At 32.2% G+C, this 22,338-nt stretch overlaps 2 protein-coding genes across 3 annotated transcripts; both read right to left on the reverse strand.

Moving 5' to 3' along the window:
* Positions 1-3,701: 3,701 nt before the first annotated feature.
* LOC114187377 (pentatricopeptide repeat-containing protein At5g66500, mitochondrial-like) lies at positions 3,702-7,686 on the reverse strand. Of its 2 annotated transcripts, XM_028075617.2 has the most exons (3): positions 5,085-7,686; positions 4,854-4,949; positions 3,702-4,313 (listed from the first exon to the last, which is right to left on the reverse strand). In XM_028075617.2, the coding sequence occupies exon 1, from the start codon at positions 7,084-7,086 to the stop codon at positions 5,461-5,463; it is 1,626 nt and encodes a 541-aa protein (XP_027931418.2). In that variant the 5' UTR covers positions 7,087-7,686; the 3' UTR covers positions 3,702-4,313; positions 4,854-4,949; positions 5,085-5,460. The 2 variants fall into 2 exon arrangements, with proteins under 2 accessions (XP_027931418.2, XP_027931417.2); XM_028075616.2 differs by lacking the exon at positions 4,854-4,949.
* Positions 7,687-11,755: 4,069 nt separating this feature from the next.
* LOC114186578 (uncharacterized) lies at positions 11,756-15,899 on the reverse strand. The gene is made up of 6 exons (XM_028074530.2): positions 15,394-15,899; positions 15,073-15,149; positions 14,856-14,892; positions 14,303-14,432; positions 12,303-12,417; positions 11,756-12,156 (listed from the first exon to the last, which is right to left on the reverse strand). Exons 1-6 carry the CDS (start codon positions 15,671-15,673, stop codon positions 11,944-11,946), a joined length of 852 nt encoding a protein of 283 aa, XP_027930331.1. The 5' UTR covers positions 15,674-15,899; the 3' UTR covers positions 11,756-11,943.
* Positions 15,900-22,338: the final 6,439 nt, after the last annotated feature.

Consider the following 22,338-nt stretch of genomic DNA (forward strand, 5'->3'; position numbering starts at 1 on the left):
AAACTTTTGATGAAAAATTAGTTGTAAAATTGACAAAATAGTGATATTTAAGTGGGGAAATATGTAATCAAATAATATAATGTAGTTATGTATTGTGAGTTTTAAGTATATGCCATAATTTTTTTTAATTACTTATTTAATGTTAATGTTGTTAACGTGCTAGGATTAGTGCTATTTGACTCCTTGAAGTACAAGGGAGTGTGAAAGAAAAAGTCGATTAATGTTTTCTAATAAAAAGAGTCAATCATTGTGAAGTTAAAGAACGAAATGGACCTTGATGGCTTTCTTTTTGGGTATAAAATAGATGAGTTTGAAATATGGAGTTAGATCTTTTATGTGTGAAGATAATTGGTTGTTGGAGCATAATCTTTTTTTCTAAGATCTGATGCTTCAAATATCTGCCACGTTATGAGTAAGAAAAAAAAAACTAGGAAAGCACTATAAGCAATAAAGGGCACGTTTTTATTCATCACATTATGAGCAGTGTACCACTTTTCATCTGACACAATTTTTCAAAACATCATCGAGAGGCCCAAAATGTTCTAAAGATCTTACTTGTTTTGGCAAGAGATTGTTATTCCTTGTAATTCTTCTCATTTTCCGACAAGTAAATCTTAATCAGTTCATTAAGATCTTTGGTATTTGGTAAAAGCTCAACTACTTCTATAATTGCTTGAATATAATTTGTCAAGGTGGAATACAATCTCTGTTATTGCTTGAAGTTGTTGATCCAATCATAACATGCTTTTTCAGATCAAGTTCGATTAATCATTAGAAAATTCCGTTGCTCTTTGCTTTATTTTACTCCATTTCCTCCATAACTTTTGTGATTCAACTTTTTTTTTTTTAATTATGTCACTTTGTTCTGTAAAATAATAAATATTTTCAAATTCATATAGATTTTCCATAGTCTATCATTCCTTCAAGCAAATCGAAATTATTTTTCACAATGCCTCAAGTATCAACCCCAATTATATGTATTGAGCATTATTCGATGGAGTCAGAGGGGTTATTTTGTTTGACATCTCTATAAACAGAAGAATTAAGTTTTTAAATTAGTTTATTATTATTATTATTATACCTAAAACAACTTCATTTCACCACTGAACGTGGATAAAGTCACAAATTATCTTTTAATTTAACAGATGGTTTTGAATATTCGACTACTATTTTCTTTCTTCTTTTTAATCTCAATTTCAATTTTATTTTTGCAACATTGGGAAATAAGTGATATATTTAAAGAATTTTTCTCGAAGGAAAAGTTAAATTCGTAGCAATGTTAAAGCAGTGATATAGTGTACTGAAAAAAGTAGTAAAAGATATAGTTAGAACTTATCCAAAGTAAATATTCAACCCATTTTATTAGGCAACATAAATATGATTATTTGTTCCCTTAAAAAAGTGTCTTCAATATTCTATAAACCGGCAAATGTTTCATTGTAAAAATTAGATTATTGAATACTTGTACTAAACTATACACTGTACTTAAATCAATCATCTCCTAAATATATTAGACTCACAACTTTACTTAAAACCCATCAAAGAAATATATAACTTTATTTGATGAAAGGAGAGAAATATATCTCAACGCAAGGTAGGGGTGGGCAAAAAATCTAATTTTCTTGATCCAATCCACTTTTGCTCCAATCCAATATATTTATAATCCATTTTATTAAAAATCCAATCCATTTAAAATCCATTTAATGGATCTCGATTTCAATCTAATCTACATTTTATATATTTTATGGATTGGATATCCATTTTATAAATCAAGATTTTTAAATATGGATAATCCAAAAAATCCAATCCAAATTTTCAATTTAAATTTTTAGTTGGGTTAGACTAACGGTTGAGATGGACTAGGCTAAATTCAGAATCAGGCAGGCCTTGCTTGACGACCTATATGGATCGGGCAGGCCCGACGACCATAAGAGGTTGGGCAGGCCTAAAGATATGAACGGGCTAGGCGGGCCCGACAAACCGAACGAGTCGATTGGGCCCAACGATTCGAAAAATTCGAGTGAGCCCGATGACCCAAACGAGCCAGGCGGGCCCAATGACCCGACGAGCCAGGTGGGCCCGATGACCCGACGAGCCAGGTGGGCCCGAAGACTCGAACGGGCCAAACAGGCCCGAAGACCCGAATGGGCCAGGCAGGTTCGAAGATCAGAACGGGCCAGGCAGGTTCGAAGATCCGAAAGGGCCAAGCAAGCTCGAAGACCCAAACGGGTTAGGCGGACCCGATGACCCGAATGGGTCAAGCGGGCCCGAAGAACTGAACGGGTAAAGCGGGCCCGATGACCCGAGTGAGTCAGGCGGGCTCGAAGAATCGAGCAGGTAAGGCGAGCCCGAAGACCCGAACGACTAAGGCAGACCCGAAGACCCGAACGGGTCAGGCGGACCCGAAGACCCGAACGAGCCAAGCAGGCCCAATGACTAAAACAGGTCAGGTCGGCCCAAATACTCGAACGGGTCAAGCAGACCCAAAGACCCGAACTGGCCAAACGTGCCCGACGACCCGAACGGGCGTTCGGGTCGTCGGGCCTGTCTGGTTCGTTGCGCCTGTTCGGGTCGTCGGTCCCGTCTGGGTCATCAGGCCCATCCAGGTCATCGGGTCCGTCCGTTTCGTAAGGCCCGTCCAGTTTGTACGACTTATTCGGGTCGTCGTGCTTATCCGGATCTATTTTAAGAAATAATATATTTTTCATGTTGATGATGAGAGCCCATGGGTTGACCCTGACCCACAGGGCTTTTGTAGGATTTTTGGCGTTGTGGGCTTCTTTGATGGGGGCTTTTTTTTCAGTATGAGCTTTTTTTGCCCTCGCCCACATGGGCCAGGGCCAAGCCCTGTGGATTGGACCAAATTGACACCTCTATGGGTCGGCCTGACGACTCAGACGGGTCGTGTCTGACGACCTGTACGAACTGAGTCATGTTGGCCTTAATGACACAGTTTTAAAAAAAATTCCATTTAAATTCTTTTATAAAAAATGGATTCTGGATTTTGAACTTGATCCAAATATTTGGATTGGATTTAAATCTTGATCCAAATATTTGGATTTGGATTTTAAAAAAATCCAAACTACTTTTGTTAAATAAATGGATTTGGGTCAAAAATCTAATTCAATTATTTGGATCTACAATGAATGTGAATTGGATCGTTAAAAATCCAATCCACGCCCACCCCTAATGCAAGGTATAAGAAGTGAAAGAGGGGATCATTTGTTTCTTGAACAGTTTTTTAAAAAAACATTTCTATCAGATTTTGGAGTCACTCTGGGCTATTATTTAACGTCAATTAAACAGAAGGATTATCATTGTATCATTTTAAACAAAATTGAAACTAAAAAATTATTAGAATATTATTTATCTTCAATATAGAAACTGATGAGGCCTGTATGGAGATGCAACCCAAGAATCATTTGCTTTATTGGAAGAATACTGATCCAAGTAAAAAGTATACAAGAAAAAAAAAATGATGCAAGGATGCTGGTAGGATCAATCCCTTAAGGAGGGGAAGGGGAATGTATAGTGTTATATTTCTGTACTTTTGGTATTCATCAGAAACCAAAATATTAATTAAACCTATATTTCTATAAAGATTATTATTGCTAACCTTTTATTAAATAAACAATTTTATATATTTGTGTTAGTCTCAATTGTTACTAAATTCAATACTTAAATAGAGAATAAGTGTGTAGTTCTCTTAACTATAAATCAAACTTGTAAATAATGTAAGTTTTGTAATCATCATACTATTTAACTCATTCTTTTCTCTCTTAACTATAGTACAAGGTTTCCAACATCATGTGTATGAATGAATGTGGTTTTAGCTGCAAAAAGGAAATAACACCCCTCTGCAAACATTTCATTTATTCATTCAAGGACAAAGTGTCCTATTACTATTATTGGCATCCCATGAGTGTGAAATGGGGGAAGAGATGGTGATTAGGCTGAAAGCCTGAGACTTACATTGATAAGAAAACAATGGTTGTGGAACTTCTTGAGAGTTGAGACAACACCCCAAAACAAATTTTACTTATGATCATGTTCCTTTCTTCCCCCTTTTCTCAACTAATGGAAAAACAAATTTTACTTATGATCATGTCTTTTCTTCACAGACTGGAAACATTGCTCTCGGGACTTGAATGCAAATTTATAAAAGTAGCTTTCAGAAGTATTGGTAGCCTTACTTGAGCTTCAAGAATACTTGTCAAAGTCTTTGATCTCCGCAAAAAATCCAGTTCTATGCGTTTCTTGTTTACAGATTCACGCATTTTTCATATTTTCATTGCTTGGGAATATAGTGCTTTCTGCAAGGAACAAGAAGAGGAAAAACAATTAGTGAAATGGATTCAATTGTACAATATAGTAAAATACTTTAACAAGTTTATACCAAGACTTACTACATGAAGGTAAGTTTATACTTGTGACAAAAGACCATATCAATTATGCAAAAATATAATTTGAAATAAAACAAGACTCAAATGTTCGGTAAATGAGGATGTGATGGACAGTTCAGACTCGGGTAAGCAAGGGAGCACTCAAAAAAACTTATTTGAACTTGTGGAAGTAGTTTATGAATACGCTCTAATTTCTCAAGAGCCTATTCTAAAAAAATGCTTAATTATGCTGCTTACAAAAAAAGAACTAGGATACACTAGAAACAAACAGAGACGTATTCCTTTGTATTCTTTGCTGTTCACTATAACTAAGCCACAACATCACATCACACCCAATCGCATCCAGTGGTCACAACAAACAAAAACTAACTCATGATGTAAGGTGCTCCAGGGAAAAAAGTTAGCAACAATGTCTTTCACGGCACAATCAATGCCATTTTAGCATATTACCCCAAGTCCAGTTTTTGCGGTGAAACTAAAACAGTGGTCCACCTTCTAACTCAATCAAAACAACCTTCCCAAGTATCCTCTTCTTGTTCTATCCCTCTGCACTCCAAAGAACCATGATCATAAAAACAAACTGTCTAGCCAGATGATTGCAATTTATTGTTGTACCATCACTACCACTATAACATTTGTAATTTACTGATAAACAAGTGAGAAAGTGAAAGGGTGACTAACCTGGCTTTCTACTTGCTGAGCCTTCATCGTGGTGTGCCCTTTCGCATTGGCAAATCTCCATTGCAAATAACGATTATATAACAATCTAAGGGAATGCACACCTTCCTGATGACCAGACCCTTTCTTCCCTCTCCTCACTTCCACTGCTGGCTTTAAACTCTGAGGCGGAACAGGAGGCAAACTAAGCCCCCTGACTTAGCTAACTGATTCCATTTCCATGCTGCTTGGAGACTGAAGGAGGCTGCCTCTCGATTCCAGAAGAAGGCAAATTAACCGACGGCGACAATGGCGAAGGGTGGCGAAATTTCAAGTCCCCACAATTGCTACCCCCAATTATGTCCCAATAACAGTAAAGCTTCATCGTCTTGCTGAACAATCAAATAGATAGTGACCTAGCATGTTGGTTCAATCCCAGAACATTGATCCAACTATTTCCAGCTTCCTTGACTAACCCTTTTGTCCTCATGATACGTCTCAGTTCATCAACGCGATCCCACCTGCCAATGGCTGCATAGAAGTTTGATACAAGAACAATATAGCTAGATTTATTGGGTTCCAACTGCAAGAGATGCTTCGCAGCCAATTCACCTCTTTCAACATCCTGATTAAGACTGCATGCATTCAACAATGCTACCCATATGCCTGCAGTAGGCCTAGTACCCTGTTCAACCATATTGTGATACGCAGACCATACCCCTTCTATGTTACCCGCCCGGCCTAAGATATCTATGTAGCAAGCATAGTGCTCTGGATCTGGTTCAAGACCATACTTCTCCCTCAACAATTTGAAACATTTTTTGCCTTCCTCCACCAGTCCAGAGTGACCACAAGCCGATAAAACAGACAAAAAAGTCACGGAATTTGGCAACACCTTCCCCCCTTCTTTCCTCATCTCTTGAAACATCAAAACAGCTTCACGCCCCCGCCCATTTCTTCCATACGCATCAATCATACAAGTCCAGGAAATCACATCCTTCTCACAAATTCCATCAAACAACGACTGGGCAAGCGAAACCTTTCCACATTTCGCATACATATCCAACAGGGCATTACACAGCTGAGTCTCACGAGTAAAACCCTGCCGAACCGCAACAGAGTGCATCTGCTTCCCTGCCCACAAATCCAAATTCTCAGAGCACCCCACCAGAGCACTGGTAAGCGCAACAACATTGGGCCTCACCAAGCCCATAACTCTAAATGCCTCGCCATACCTCCTATTCCTAACACATCCAGAAACCAACGAGTTATACATCATATCATCCTTCCAACCCTTCAAACTGCAAAACACCTTCAAAGCATCGTCAACACACCCAACATTGGAGTAAAAATCAATAAGAGCAGTGCTCAAAACAACCATATCACGACCCATACACACCACCAAACCATGAACCTGCCTTCCAAGCTCCAACGCCTTCAAAGAAGCACAAGACTTCAATGCAGAACACAAAGTAAACTCACTAAGTTCAACATTCTCCCTCCCCATCGCCCTAAGAACCCCAACCGCCTTAACAGGAAGATCACACCGCAGAAAACCCGAAAGCAAAGCGTTCCAAGCGACAACATCTCGCTGATCCATTTCGTCAAACACCTTCACTGCTTCGTCCAAAGACCCGCACTTAGAGTACATATCCACCAGCGAGGTTTTCGCGACAGTTCCAGAATCAGCACCGGTTTTTACCATTTGGTTATGGACTTGTATCCCGAGCTGAGAGATATGCAAGAGAGTACAAGCACGCAAGACAGAAGTGAAGGTGTACGCGTCAACGTCGGCACGCGCGCGACGTAGAGAGTGGAAGAGGATCCATGCGGAGACAGGATCGCCCCGACGAACATGCCAGAGGATTAGGGAGTTGGCTTGGGAAATGTATCGAGTGAAATATGATGACGAAAAGTTGGTTGTGAGAGTATGGTGGTGCAAAGAATGCTTGATGATTGCGATGATGTTTGACAGGTGGTTGAGATCGAGTGTGAAACACGTTTTGCGTATGAAGTTTAGGATCATCTTCGTCCGCTGTTTCTAGTATGGCTGAGCAGGGGTTGGGTTGGATTCGGGTCAAAGCCCAACATGCCAATTCAGCCCAATCCAAATTTAACGCATAAGACCGATTAACGGTTCGGCGAGTAATTTCGGGTTCGGGTATCTACGGATGGATATGGATTATCCGTCTTCACGCGAGCAACACACCCAGTTTCACAGACAACAACGCAAAAACATGAACACAAAACGCGAGCTTCGCCATCACCTACCTCACCACACAGACCGGAGCCACTATCCCGCCGGAACAGTTCCGGCGCCACACCATCAGCCTTCGCCAAAGCCACGGAGCAACCACGATTCACCCGCCTCTTTCTCTCCCCTCTCCCCTAGACGAGTATCAACGCGCCATTGCGAACGACGTCGCAGTGGACTTTGAAAGCAACGCAGCGAGAAACTACGTTTGAAGCCAATGAGCACAAGGAATGAGCGAAGAAGAAAGAGAAGTTGCAGACAAAAAGAAAAGTTAAGAATCGGGCAAGAAGAATGACAGAGAATGGATTGGCGGCTTGAGATCGTAAAAGAGAGTTCTTGTAATAATCAAACTTTAACAGGGTCGGGTATTTGAAAAAAAAGAAACTCTCTGATCCATATTCGACTGTATGCCGCTTTATTTATAACTGGCGTAAATGTACGTACACATTGTTAACCATGTATGATATTATATTATTATATTAGAAGATATTAATATTATAATATTATTAAATTAATTTATAAAATAAAATTATATTTATTAAAAATAAAGTAAAATATATAAAAAAATAATATTGATAAATAAAATAAAATATATTAAAAGTTTAATAAATAATTATATTTTAAAGAATAAAATTGATGTCTTCAAATACGAAACAAAATTATTTTTTATATTATTATAAACTTTTTATTTGTTATTCATTAAAATTGAATTCGTTTAAATATAATTCGCTTTCATGTTTTTTTTTTCTCTGTGAAAGAAAATATATGAAAAATAAAAGTAGGAAGAATAGATTTGTGTTCAATTTTTATTTTTTTTTAAAAAAAAAAAAGACATGAAATAGTTGAAGATGAATGCATTAAGAATTTTACGCAAAAATAAAGAAGATAAAAGATATTTTAATAAATTTTATTATTTTTTATTGTATTTAATTTTGTTTTATTATTTATTAAACATTAAATATTATATTTTGTAAAAAATTAAAAATCCATCTACTTTAATCTTCATTTGTATTATATATACATATATCTTTTAAAAAAATTAAAAATTTTGAGGGTCATGATCCATAGTCCCTGTATGATTTATATATCAATCACTCTCTTACATGCATAGCAAGCAATAATTAAATCCAAATTGTGTCTTATCAAATTTAATCATTAACTAAAAATAAAAAAGCTTATATTAAAAGATTTATAATATTTTTTTTAGTGAATTAGGTGAGTACTAATAACTCTAAAGTGACTCAATTCCGATTTTCTTCTTTCTCCCTTCACCTGTTAAATTCTCTTAAATTCTCTGCTTCGTTCGATTAGATGCAATTCTGGTATACAATTGTTATAATGATATTTGTAAAAGTTACTTCAATGTTTAAGTCATTGGAACATATGTCATTGTTTCAACACCATTAGAATGAACAAAAACTGGTCATTACAACTGAGAAGCTCCAAATGCGACATTTATTCAATGACTGAATTACAATATTGAGAAAAATATACAAGTTATTTAGAGACTTAAAATAAAGAGAGGAGAAAGAAACATGATTGGGAAGATCACAATGAACCTGAGCCGCTTATGGGTGCTTCCAAACAACAACCAAAAAGAATAACGCAAGAAAAACCTTTTATTTTGTGACAAAGGAGAAAAACAACGAGTTCTACAATAACAGGAGGCAACACAATTTTTTTGCTAAAAAACAAAAAATAAAGAAAATAATTCTATTTAGAGAGATATAGGCGGTTAAGATAAAATCATAACATAAACTGTTTAAGCTATGATTTTATTTTAACAGTAACCTAGTTTTCAACAATATTTTAAAAAATGTTCCCGGTTATATTTTTGATATAACCGAAATTTATTTACATAACTAATTCATATACTGGTTTTAAGTTATTCTTTTTATTTTGTGTAAAAAAAATTGTTTCGCTTAACTTATCCAGAATCTCTGGCTAATGGAAAAATATTGTTTATGTATTTTTGTCATTTAGGTTTTAAACTTATTATTTATTTTGTTGTTTTGATGCACAAAAGAAAGCAGTTCTCTTAGCATCTCGATACTCAAGTTATGTGCAAAACTGATTACTTATTTAAATAAATTTGTCTATAAATTTTTATTTTTCTTAAAAAAGAATGGGCTAAGGTTTTGTTTCTCTCCTTCTTTTTTAAATGATTTATTTGATAATTTATTTAAAAACCTGATCTTCTTTATATTGAATTTTTTATTTGTAAACGTCTTCCAGAAACTGAAAATAGCATTTGCCTTGTCTCCGATCGTGTAGTTTTGGTTTGGTTTGTTTCTTTCAGTTTTAAAACAATATTTTTTACCTATTATTAAGCACTGTGTCAATTAGTGAGTTATACTAAATGTTATCATCTCAATTCTATCAAAATAACGTCTTAATTCGATAGAAAAACATGTCTTAACTAATAACATTCCAATAAAATACGTTTTTTTTAAAATTTATTATGTTTTTAGCATTTACAAAAAAAAAAGATTATTTAAATTTTTAAAATTTGACTAAATTATTTGAAAGTAAAATTATAAGATTGTTTTAAATTCAAAATTATATGATATTTTTGAAAACATGAAGTTAAAAGTTTTCATTCTTTTATCTATAATAAAAATATACTCTTTATTTGAAATAATAAATATTTTAAAATGAGTTTACACTTTAAAATAAATTCTCAAAAGAAAAATCATATAGTTTTCGATGCATAACCGTATATAACACAAGTCAATCCCTAACCATTAAGATATATCAGTTTAATTATAACATAACAATGAGATATGAAGTTGTATTATTTTATTACTAATAAAATATTTTTACTTCAAATAAGACCCCTTAACTAACTAACAAAAGACTGAAGTATTCAAGACACGGTGCGTACACAGTGCTAATCCATAGACTCTCCACCTATGCCTCCTCCATATCCGCCATTGCCTATTCCACCACCGCTTCCATTTCCTCCACCACCGCCATTGCCTACTCCACCACCACCTCCATATCCTCCACCACCGCCAGTGCCCACTCCACCACCACCTCCATTCCCTACACCACCGCCAGTGCCCACTCCTCCACCACCACCGCCATTGCCTACTCCACCACCACCTCCGTTTCCACCACCGCCGCCATTGCCTCCACCACCTCCATTTCCTCCTCCACCACCACCTCCATTTCCTCCTCCACCGCCATTGCCTACTCCACCACCACCTCCATTGCTTACTCCACCACCACCTCCATTTCCCACACCACCGCCAGTGCCTAATCCACCACCACCGCCATTGCTTACTCCACCACCACCTCCAGTGCCTACTCCACCACCACCTCCATTTCCTCCACCACCGCCACTGCCTACTCCACCACCACCTCCATTTCCTACTCCACCACCAGTGCCTACTCCACCACCACCACCATTGCCTACTCCACCACCACTACCACCATATCCTCCATTTCCACCATTAAATCCTCCGTTCCCATTACCACCAGCAGCACCACCACTTCCACCTGCATATCCTCCGTTCCCACCTCCTCCACCTCCGCCCCCGCCTCCAAATCCTCCATTTCCACCCCCAACTCCTCCATGGCCATTTCCACCTCCAACTCCACCCCCACTCCCATAAGCACCGTTCCCTCCACCGCCAGCGGAGCCACCACCATCCCCATAGGCATGCAAATGGTGAAAAGCTTCCTTCTGCTCATCAGACCCCCCAAGCTTTCTGGCCTGGCACCCGATAATTGCTAAAAGAAAAGCAACCAAAACCAATTTGGAAAACATGACTGCTATCTATAAAGCCAATGCTTTGCGATATAAGGGAATGTCCCCCAACCTATCTATAATATATAACTTTTCCACACCTCTATTCTCCTCTTCTGCGTTTCAACTTTGCAGTTGCCCCACGCATTCCCTGCTCCATCACCTACTCCTTTCACTCGCTTTTCTAATAATATATTTATTTACTTTCAAAACTAAGTTTACGCAATCAAATTTTGTCATCACTTTTCTTATTCACAAATAAAAATACTATTTACGAATGAATAAATATATTTACTATTATATACCAAATCGGAAATATTTAAGGCATACTAAAATCCGGCAAAACAACATTTGATATCAACTTTTATTTTCACACACAACAATCTATAATTTTACTTTTTAATCTCTTTTTTGAAAATATAAAAATTAAAATTTTTAATAACTAATTAAAATAATCTTAAGAAATGAGTTGTTAAGCGGTACGAGTGGTGTGAAAAAACATTTTTCTATTTGATAAAGACAGCACAAGTTAAAACTTGAACGATGAATAAAACGAAATACTAACAAATCAAATTAGAACAAGAGAAGCAGTTTCAGATTATATATAAACCAGAAGAAAGTAGCTGTGATGAGAAAATGATCCGAATTGATAGCATTACAAGTTCCGCTGCTACCGAGTGTTTGAGAGACATTGATTAAGAAATTAATAAATAAAAAAGATAATATTGTTTTTATGAAAATATTTAAAATTTGTTAATGAATGTCGGAAGAGCACTCGATAGCAGTGTTGTTGTGTTGTTTGAAAAGTGATGGTGATGCAGCGTTTGTAATGTAGTTGTAAATGAGAAAGGTAGAATGTTATTATTATGTGCATGATTCTAAGAGAGCGTGAGCTCAAGAGAGACATCATTGGCATCTGGACCAGTGTGGCTGCGATTGAAGAATGAATGTGAAGTAGCCCTGGAGGTCATTGATAAGGACAGTGTGCCTCCTCCTATGGCAGTAGTAGTTCTGTCTTGGAATCTTTCATGGTCGCTTTTGTATCCGGTGGCACCCCCTAGTGACACCTTTTCAGGACCAGTTTTATTCTCCTGAAAAACAAAATGGAATAAACTGTTCATTCACCATTGTATAATAATTAACTTTTGTTGCATTAGTATTGTGTATGTATGTGTGCGTGGGGGCACCCACAAAATCAACGAGACACTGATGAGAATGAGAAGAAGGAGTTACTTACATCCACCGTCTGGCCACTCAGAATACCCTCGAAGATGATGTAGGACTGCATCTTCTCTTCATTAATCGATTTACCCCCATGCTTTCCACTGTAACACCCTTCCTCACAATCATTCCTGCCATAACAAAACAAATTACTCATCTACACCTCTCAAATTTATTAAACTTCTCTAACCAAACCAAATCATGTCACCAAACTCACTTCTTCATCACTAAATGCTAACCTTTACATCTTTTCTGCTTCTTTATTTTAGTTTCCCAGAATATGCTTTTGTTAATCATAGAGCCAATGGAGAACTTCACTTTTTTAGTCATTGTATGGTCAACTATGATATAATGTAATGAAAAATGTCTTCAAATCATTTTATTCGCCTAATTTTGTTAAGGAAAATAATTTTTTGACTACTAAATTTTGACAACTTTCTCTTATAATCTTAGACGTCATTTTTTAAGTGGTTTTCATTTTTCTTTTTTCTCATTTTCAATATTCAAAAACCACTTAGAAAATAACACCTCATGTTATAAAATAAAGTTGTCAAAATTTAGTAGTCAAAATATCATTGTCCAAAATAGACAATGATATTTTAACAACTAAATTTTGAGAATTTTTTTTCATAACTTGAAGCGGCATCTTCTAAATAGTTTTGGAATATAGAAAAATGAAAAGATAAAAAAAATGAAAAATCACTTACAAAATACCATCTAAAATTATAAGAAAAAAATTATCAAAATTAATTCATTAAAAAATCATTTTCCTTTGGAAATACATATAAATGAAAAAATAGTAAACCAGTTAAAAAATATCATTATCAAAATTTTGTTGTTGAAAAATTATTTTTCTTTTGTTAAAATGATGACAAATAAACATTTAATAAAAACAAGTCTTACAAGTGTACTTTTAAGTCATTTCTTTATCAATATCTTAACCCAAAAAATATACTAATGCTTGTACATATGGTTTATCAAGTAAATTCTTTTTTCACTACTTTTAAAAATAATACAAAACAAACACACATGATATGATATGATATACTGACACACACAGACTATATATACATAAAGACATGTTACATAAAAGAAGAACATGTGATACTGATTTTCTATCCAACTATATTTTACTAATTATGCCTGATGTAAAATATATATCCTATGTTTTTTATAATTTAAAAAAAAAAAAAACACCTTTAGAACTAGCAGACAGTTTATAAAGTTTAAAAATAATATATAGGCACGGTCAAAAAGAGAGGGATGATGAAAACAAAAAAGGATAGGATTATTTTACATCCAATAAACTATTGTACACGTATTTCATATTTTTTTACCATTTAATTTCTATTTTTTTTTACAAATTCAAAAACTAACATTTTTAATGACTAAAATATTAGGTTTAATTAGTCAGATGCTACTACTTTCATTTAGATGTTTCAGTTTGGTATCCGTTTTTAAAAAGATGTCAATTGAGTCACAATTTTTGAAAAGATGCCTCAATTAGATCATTTTCAGCAAAAAAATTATTAACACCGTTAACGGTATTGATATTTAAAATGACTACAAAATTAAATTAAGTATTAATATTTATATTAAAATTTAGTGATAAAAGTCATGAATTAAGTTAACGGATTTAGTAATTTATTTCTGAAAGAACCTGATTAAGATACTTTTTCAAAAATTTAGATTAGATTAACATATTTTTAAAAGGACAGTGATACTTTAACCCTTTTTTTTGACATACTTTTAATCCACCACTTCAATCACCATTAGATCATCACATCACATTACTAAAAAAGAATAAAAAAGATTATCTAATGGTGATTGAAGCAATGAGTTAAAAGTGGATAAAAAAAGTAGATTAAAATATCATTTTCCTTTTTAAAAATAAATATCAAATTGACACATCTGAATAAAAGTGGTTACTATCCGACTAATTAAACCAAAATTTTACTGGTCGTCAAAAATAGTGTCGAAAAAAAATCTAACAAAAATAAATAGAGCAAGAAATACCATTGAGCATGGTTGGGAACAAGCGCTTCCGTGCAGCTTCTTTGGTGAGGATTCTGTTGGGTGTATCTTGGGCCAAGAGTTGAGAATGTGGAAGCTAGAAACTCCGGAGCCACATCATTTTTCCTGGCACCTATTAAAAAAAATTAATAAATTAATAAATTAAAATTTATTATAAATTGTTGTGGGGTTAAGAAAACGTTCCAACAGGTATTATTAACAATGATACAGTAAAGGATGTGATGAAAAAAATGTGTAACGGTAGCCAACGTTAAAAGTTAAATTTGCTGGAACAAAATCCTGAAGAATATTTGACGTTACTTTCGTCTTCTTTGTGACGGAAAAGGGTCCACTACCCCTGGTTGGTTCCTTTATTTTGTTGGTAAATATGGATATATATTCTTTTCAGTGTTTACAGATCTTATTTCCTCTAATGAACCAAACAAAATGTCTAACGTAGTCTACACCTAGCTATATCTTCCTTATACATGATGCATACATCTGTGGCATGAGAACTTGCGCATAAGTATAACTGATGCACAGTACAATTATATACCTTCACTCATCTGTTCGTGCCTCATGCTCCTGTACATCTGTCATCAATACACCACCATTTTCAAACTTTAACACACTAACAATAAATTATCAAGGAGTTGCATTCTTTATCAGGAATTTCTTTTATCATTTCAAAATAGATAAATTAAATAACAAATAGAACTCATAACGCCTTTTTCCCCCATAACTTTATTCGCGGTTGTGGAGAAAAGAGTAACCTGAAGATGACTTTTGACATGAGATATGGTAAGCCCCTTTACATTCATCAGCTGTAAGACCAACTTTGGTGTGGCCCCTGTAAATCCAAATCAACACCACTCAAAAATGAAACATACCAATCGGAAATTCAGCTTTTTTTTTCACAAAAATCAGACTTTTACATATATAAAGAAAAATAAGAGTTGCGTAAAGAGACGAATCCTTTTAGGAGATAACCGTGGTTAAGAAAAGTGTTCACCTTCGGTCACCAACCTGATTGTGACTCGAATAGGGTACGTGAAAACCAAAAAAGTATGTGTATGTGAGTGTAAGAAGCTTACTGTCTTCTCCTCCAAGTCTCTGAACTGCATGCACGAAGCAACGATGGAGATCTGGTGTCCAACGAAGCCTGGGCATTTTTGATCGGACATAAGGCCTAACCATAGGAGTTTTGAGGCCTATCTCAGGAAGTTGGTGAGAGGGAAAACGACGGCGAGGAGGTCTTAACTGAGGAGGGTGTGAAGGGTTATTGATAGGATCAGCAAGGGTGGTGATGAGAGAAGAGGAAGAAGAAGACATGGTTGAAGGTGGGGAGCGTTTCTGAGCAGGTTCAGGCTTCATTGAATTGTGTTAAGGTAGAGGGAAGAGAGGAGAGGAAGAAGGGTGGTGGTCTGTGAAGAAACAAAAGAGAATAAATACTAAGCAAGAGTGTGTGGCAGAAAGGGTTGTCCTTTAGTGCAGCTTTTGTTACCCCTCTTGGAAGGGCCAGTTTAGTCCTAGAGAGGTTCGATGGATAAAAGGAAAACTTGAGACACGGAAACTCAGAAACCAAAAATTGTTCAAAAATGCCTTCATGATTGGGTGAAAATGAAAGGTTAAAAAGTGAAAGGGCCTTGCATCAGAAGAGGTCTTTGTGATATCATTTTCTTTAGACATTCCCTTGGGTCTTTTCCAGACATTCTTTGTCTCTTAAGGAAAAGAATCAGCTACATACTTCTTTATTATTATAAATACAATTCAGGAACTACACCTACCTGTGTAAATAGTACTTACTGTATTACCACCGGTCAAGCCAAGCTATACAAACAAATATACTTCATTACAAGGAAAAGAGAGTTAATTTTTATGTTATGTACGTCACTATAAAAATTACTGTCACATGACTTAAATTTAAAATAGTTATTACAAATTTAATCATTTTAATGTATCAATTCTGCATTGGTGTAATATCTGTTTTAAGTTCACATTTTAATCAAATTATTTGTTTGTGTGCGTCTCGAAGTTATACCTACTCGATTTGATGCGAAGAGTTGGTAAAATGACTCCGACGCTCAAATAAATAATACATTACATATAATAAATGTTGTAATAATTATATGCATGTCATATCTCATTAATAATATATACATATATATATATATATATAGTATTGGGATGAACATTCGTCCCTTATGAACTTAAAATTTGTAGGTATATTCAATTCAAAAGTTTTTCTTCATGTTAATTGGTCATCTTAATCCTCACATTAACCTTCCATTATCATATTAAGATAATATTCTTAGCATAGAAGGTTGAGGGTGTCTCATTCATCCTTGATATAATATCTTTTTACATTTACATTTTAATAGTTATTCTTGTCGAGTAAAGATATGCTCGTGCCAACTACTTTTTTTGCCCTCTTCATTCAAGCCAAGATGTCTTTGTGCGTGTGTCTAAATTATACTTGCTCGACTTGATGTTGGGAGTCTTCGACCGAAGAGCTTCTAAATTCAATAGATCATGCATAATAAATGCTATAATAATTAAATAAATGACGCATCTAGTGAATAATGTTTATTTATAGTACCTGGATGAGTTTTCGTCTAATAAATCTAAAATTCATAACATATTTTATTTTAAGATTTTTTTACTTATCATACATCGTGAATAATATCATCTTAGTTATTCATTAACCATCATTGCCATATTAAGATAATAATGTCAACATAGATTGTCTGTTCATCCCACATTCTATACTAGCACTTTAGGTCGAGGTTTGTTCATCCTCGACCCAAGTTCACAAGTAATAAAAATATATAGCATGACACTAAACACATAATCAAATTCTCTTAGCTCGTGTTTGTTTCTAGATTTTCATTGTTTATGCAAACAAAAAAGGGAGTGACTCTCTTGTTTGTTTTAGGTGATTAAAGAAGTGCGAGCGCAGATTCAAAGAGAATAATAAAAAAGAATTATTTGCATATATGACATAAAAGTCGATGAAAGATAACCAGATCATATAATATTACCAAAATACTCTTTGTATCAAAGAAAAAAATCAATTTTCTCGAAACAAAACAACTTGAATCATTTGGATTTTTTATAATATATATATATATATATATATATATATATATATATATTAGAAATAATATAGTATAATAAATATAAATAATACTAATATATGCTAATAATAATAAATATAATTAATAATAGCATAAATAATAATAATAATAATCACAAAATATAGTAATAAAGATAATAATAATAATAATAATAATAATAATTTATTTAATAATAATATTAATTATTTGTAATTTTAAATATCTTAACATAATTTCCACTATTTATATTTAAATATATATCACATTTATCTTCAAGTATAAAATGGTAATCATCTAATATCTCATCCTTATCACATCATTCATAACTTTCACACATTTTTGTCTCATATCCACTCAAATCAAATAATATTTCTCTTAATGCCAACAACATCGACCTCACCTTCTTTTCCTCTCAACTTCTGATCTTAATATGTTTTGGGAAAATAATATTTTAACAACTTTTTCTTTTAACTTGAAGTAACATCTTTTAAGCGATTTTGGAATATAGAGAAAATAGAAAAATGAAAAAAGAGAAAGCACTTAAAAGATATCACCTCACGTTATAAGGATAATTTGTCGAAATTTAGTTGTGAAAAAATCAATTTCCTATTTTTTTATAGAGTCTTGCTAACTGATGTCCTAAGGGCACTGGTTAAGTATAATTAACATATATTGGATCTTACAAAAGTACGTAAATAAGTGTAATATTAAATAAAATCTGACCTAATAATCATTAATGTAACTTTATTTTCTTTAAAAGACAAAACTGTCCATAAATATTGTACATGTGTATTTAATATTTTATTTAATGTTCACAAATAAAAGTTAAAAACTAATTAAATAATAAAATAACTATATTTTAATGTTGCTAAAAATTAAATATAATTAGACATAAGAAAGTTTAAATTAACAGAAAAACCAACTAAAAAAATAGTGTTAAACATCTAAAAATGTTAAAAAAAAAGAACAACTAAAGTGTCAATTTGAAACTTAATTGAATTTTTTTTTCTTTTTAGTAAAGACCTTAAAAATTCCAAAGTCCTTATTTTGTAACAGTAAGTTATTATCTAAAAATTTAAAAGGGTATTTTTGTCTTTACAAAATTTATTATGTGCATTTATATTATTTTAATTATTGTATTTAATTATTTCAAATTTCAATGTAAAAATAATGATATCAAAACACATTTATTATTCCTTAACCAGTGCTCAAAGGACACTGATTAGCATTCTCCTTCTTTATATCGTGTTTTGTTTTTCACTCAGATTTCAGAAGTCAAGTATTATTTTCATTTATTTATTAGTTGAAACTTAAGCTAAAAAAATCATTAATGTTCATTAAATAAGGAGTGAGACAATTTAATGATTTTCAACAAAGTTTAATGAACAATAAAGTTATTAAAAAACTAACGAACGTTTATGAATGTTTTTTTTTTTCAATATTATGGGACATAATTACGTTTTTTCAGTTAATTATAATAATTAATGATTGCGGTAGTAAATGGCAATAAAAGTAATTTACGTGGGGGAATAGCTCGCTAACTCAGAAAGAAGGAAGAAGCGAATTGAAGTGAAGAGAAAGTGATAGCGTTCTGGGAGTGTATGACATATATAAGTAACATTGAATGTCCAGAGAAAGTAACAACATTAGAATGGTCATAACCATCCTTTCTGTCATAAAGTTAAACCAACAAAATAAAATTGTTAAAATTTTGTGGTTAAAAAGTTATTTTTCTATTTTTTATATTATGTTCCCCTTCTCACTCAGATTTCAAAAGGTCATGTATTATTCTCATTTATTTATTAATTGAAACTTAAACTAAAAAAATCATTAATGTTCACTAAATAAGGAATGAGACAATTTTATGAGTTTGAATAAAGTTTAATGAACAATAAAGTGATTAAAAAAGTAACGCTATATCACATGTTACTATCATTTATGATTTTTTTTAATAATGCTAAATCGAAGTTAAAGAATAATTAATACGCATTAGTTCCGGTATTTTTATATGGAAAGCTAGAATAATTAAGTTTATTAATTGAAATAATATAAATGCTTATAACAAATTTTATAAAGATAAAAATATTCTTTAAAATTTTTAAGTAATAATTCTTTGATGCAAATAAGTACTTTAATTGTTTAAAATTTTTTTTTTACTTTTTAGATATTTTAACTATTTTTCATTGATTTTTCTATTAATTTAAATTTTTTATGTTTAATTATATTTTAATTTTTAACAACATTAAAGTATAGTTATTTTGTTATTTAATTATTTTTTAAATTTTATTGGTGAACATTAAATAAAAGTACAACATCCAAAAGAATCTTTGTACTTTAAATAAAATGAAATTGCATTAATAATTATTAGGTCAGATTTCATTTAATATCAGAATTAACTATCTATAAACTTTTACAGGATTCAATGCGTAATAATTATTGTTAACAAGTACCTTTAATATACTCGTTAGCAAAACATTCTTCTTTTCAAGGGACATAATTACGTTTTTTTCGGTGAATTATAATAATTAATGATTTTGGTAATAAATGAAAATAAAAGTAATTTATGTGACTAACTCATACAGAAGGAAGAATGACAATCAAAATTGAATGAGAAAGCAACAATGTTAGAATGGTCATAATTATTTCCCTGGTGGACCATAGTAGTGACTAAGGGGGCCATGCTCCAAATTTTTTTATATATTTATATTATTTTAAAAATATTTTTTAAAATTAAATATTTTAAATATATTTTACATATTTGATATATAAAGAATTTTCTTTTTGTTGTCCATATTTATTTTTCAACTTTACATTTTAAATCTTTTTAAAATAAAAATAATTATTTTATTAATATTATCTTTTGAGTGATATTTTTTTAATTTAACCATTTTTTATTTGACTATTTTTTTAAAATTAATTATTATAAATGAAAATTAATTATCATGAAACTATAAAAAATTATTTATATTTAATTTTATAATTATAATAATAACTATTATAATTTTATTTTTTTATTATCATAAAAAAATTAAAAATGTTTTTACGAGTTTATACTAAAAAAATTAGAATTATTCTTTTAGTTCCTATTTTTGTTCAAAAATATCAAATTGGTTTTCTAATGTTTTTTAGTCTCAATTTAGTCATAATTTTTGAAAAAATGATACAATTTTGTCTTTTTTCGTTAAATCTCTTGAATTAGATCAATGTTTTTTCATCAAAATGGAAGTGGTGAATAAGGATGGTTTGCTTTGTTGGTGTACTTGACATAATTCTAATGTCAATTTTGATGAAAAGTCCTTGCATCAAATTAAAAAAATCAGGACTAAATTGAGACGAAAAAAAAAACTAGAAAACCAACTTGATATTTTTGAACGAAAAAATAAACAAAAAAAAAAAAGTAGTTTAACCAAAGTTGTGGCACCCCAAAATATTTGTTGAACATTCGTCAGTGCATGTAAACATGCTTCGCATGACCTAAATAAGGAGGAGTTGGTAGCCATTGGTGTGCATGGAAGTTTCTTCACACAATGCCAGAATGCTTGAACTAAAATAGAGTGAGTGTGTTTCTACATGATGAGACTGAGACCTCTCTCTAATTCTTTTTCTCCACACAAACACATTTAGGGACAAGTGTTTGATGGGTTGGAATTGGAATGACACTAACACTATGTTCTTTTGGGTGAATGTAGTTTCACAAGGAATGGGAAGCGATGATCAGGGAGTGAGTACCGTGTTCTTTTAAAAGTGATACAAGGTGATATGAGGGGATGATTAGGGAGATTCACTAAAAATTTAATCTCACTATCCATAGTGAGATTAGAGGCTGACAGTGTCAAATTTACCAAGTTACCCCTTCATTATTTAATTTATGTTGCATGTGATTTAGCTGTTAAAACCAATATACGTGGTTTCAGTTCACTTCTTTAATTCTATGTTAACTCTATTTTGTTCAAAGACAATGTCTTTATGACTATTGCAATGACTTCATTTTTATTCATTCTCCTTATTAGGAAAAACTAACATAATAAAAATTAGTGACGCAAATAAATTTATTATGGTTATAATAAAAAATTTTACTTATAAAATTACTATTAAAAAAATTCATGTAAATAGATTATTTTCCACCTTATATATTAAATTTATTTTCATACAAAATATATTGTATTATTAATTTTTTTATAAATATTTTTTCATATTTTCAATAATTCAAAAAAAATTATAAAAATAATTTTAAATCATTTATATATAATTTTATATTACGTATAACAATAAGGACATTTTGATAATCTAACTTATTTTTCTATTAAATTTATTTTAATATGTCACATCAATCAATTCAATCACAAATTTTCACATATTTCACCCTCTAATCCACTCTAAAATCACCTCCAAATCTTTTCAAATAAATAACACCAATTTTATCCTCTAATTCTTGTGATCTCTTCCTCTTCCTCTAATCCTTTTTTTCAAAAAAGCACAACCTAAATGAATGGCATGAAAGATAAAAAACCGAATTCAAAAATTGTCTAGCTTAAATTTCTATGATATTCTTGAACTCCAGTTAAAATTTAAATCTATATATATTGGGTAACAAAAAGTAATATATAAAGGTTAAAAAATTCACAAATTTATTGTTGTAATGTTTTGAATTAAGAAGGACATCAACTATATTATATTAAGTTATTCATAATTTAAAGAGAATCTCTTAATGTTTATGAAATATTTCAAACTTATACGAAAGTCCAAATTATTTTTACTTTTTCGATGTAAGTCAAACAACACTCACTCCAAAACATTTCATCACTATTATTATTCAATATGAGGATAAACAAACATAAATTATAATATATAAACCTAATCTATAATATTTAAACGTCTAATTCTCCTCTTATAAATTAATTATGGAAGACTGGAGTATATCTA

The sequence above is a fragment of the Vigna unguiculata genome, chromosome 6, assembly GCF_037176805.1.
Source record: "Vigna unguiculata cultivar grain cowpea cultivar isolate G323 ecotype 2 chromosome 6, ASM3717680v1, whole genome shotgun sequence".
Classification (NCBI taxonomy): domain Eukaryota; kingdom Viridiplantae; phylum Streptophyta; class Magnoliopsida; order Fabales; family Fabaceae; genus Vigna; species Vigna unguiculata.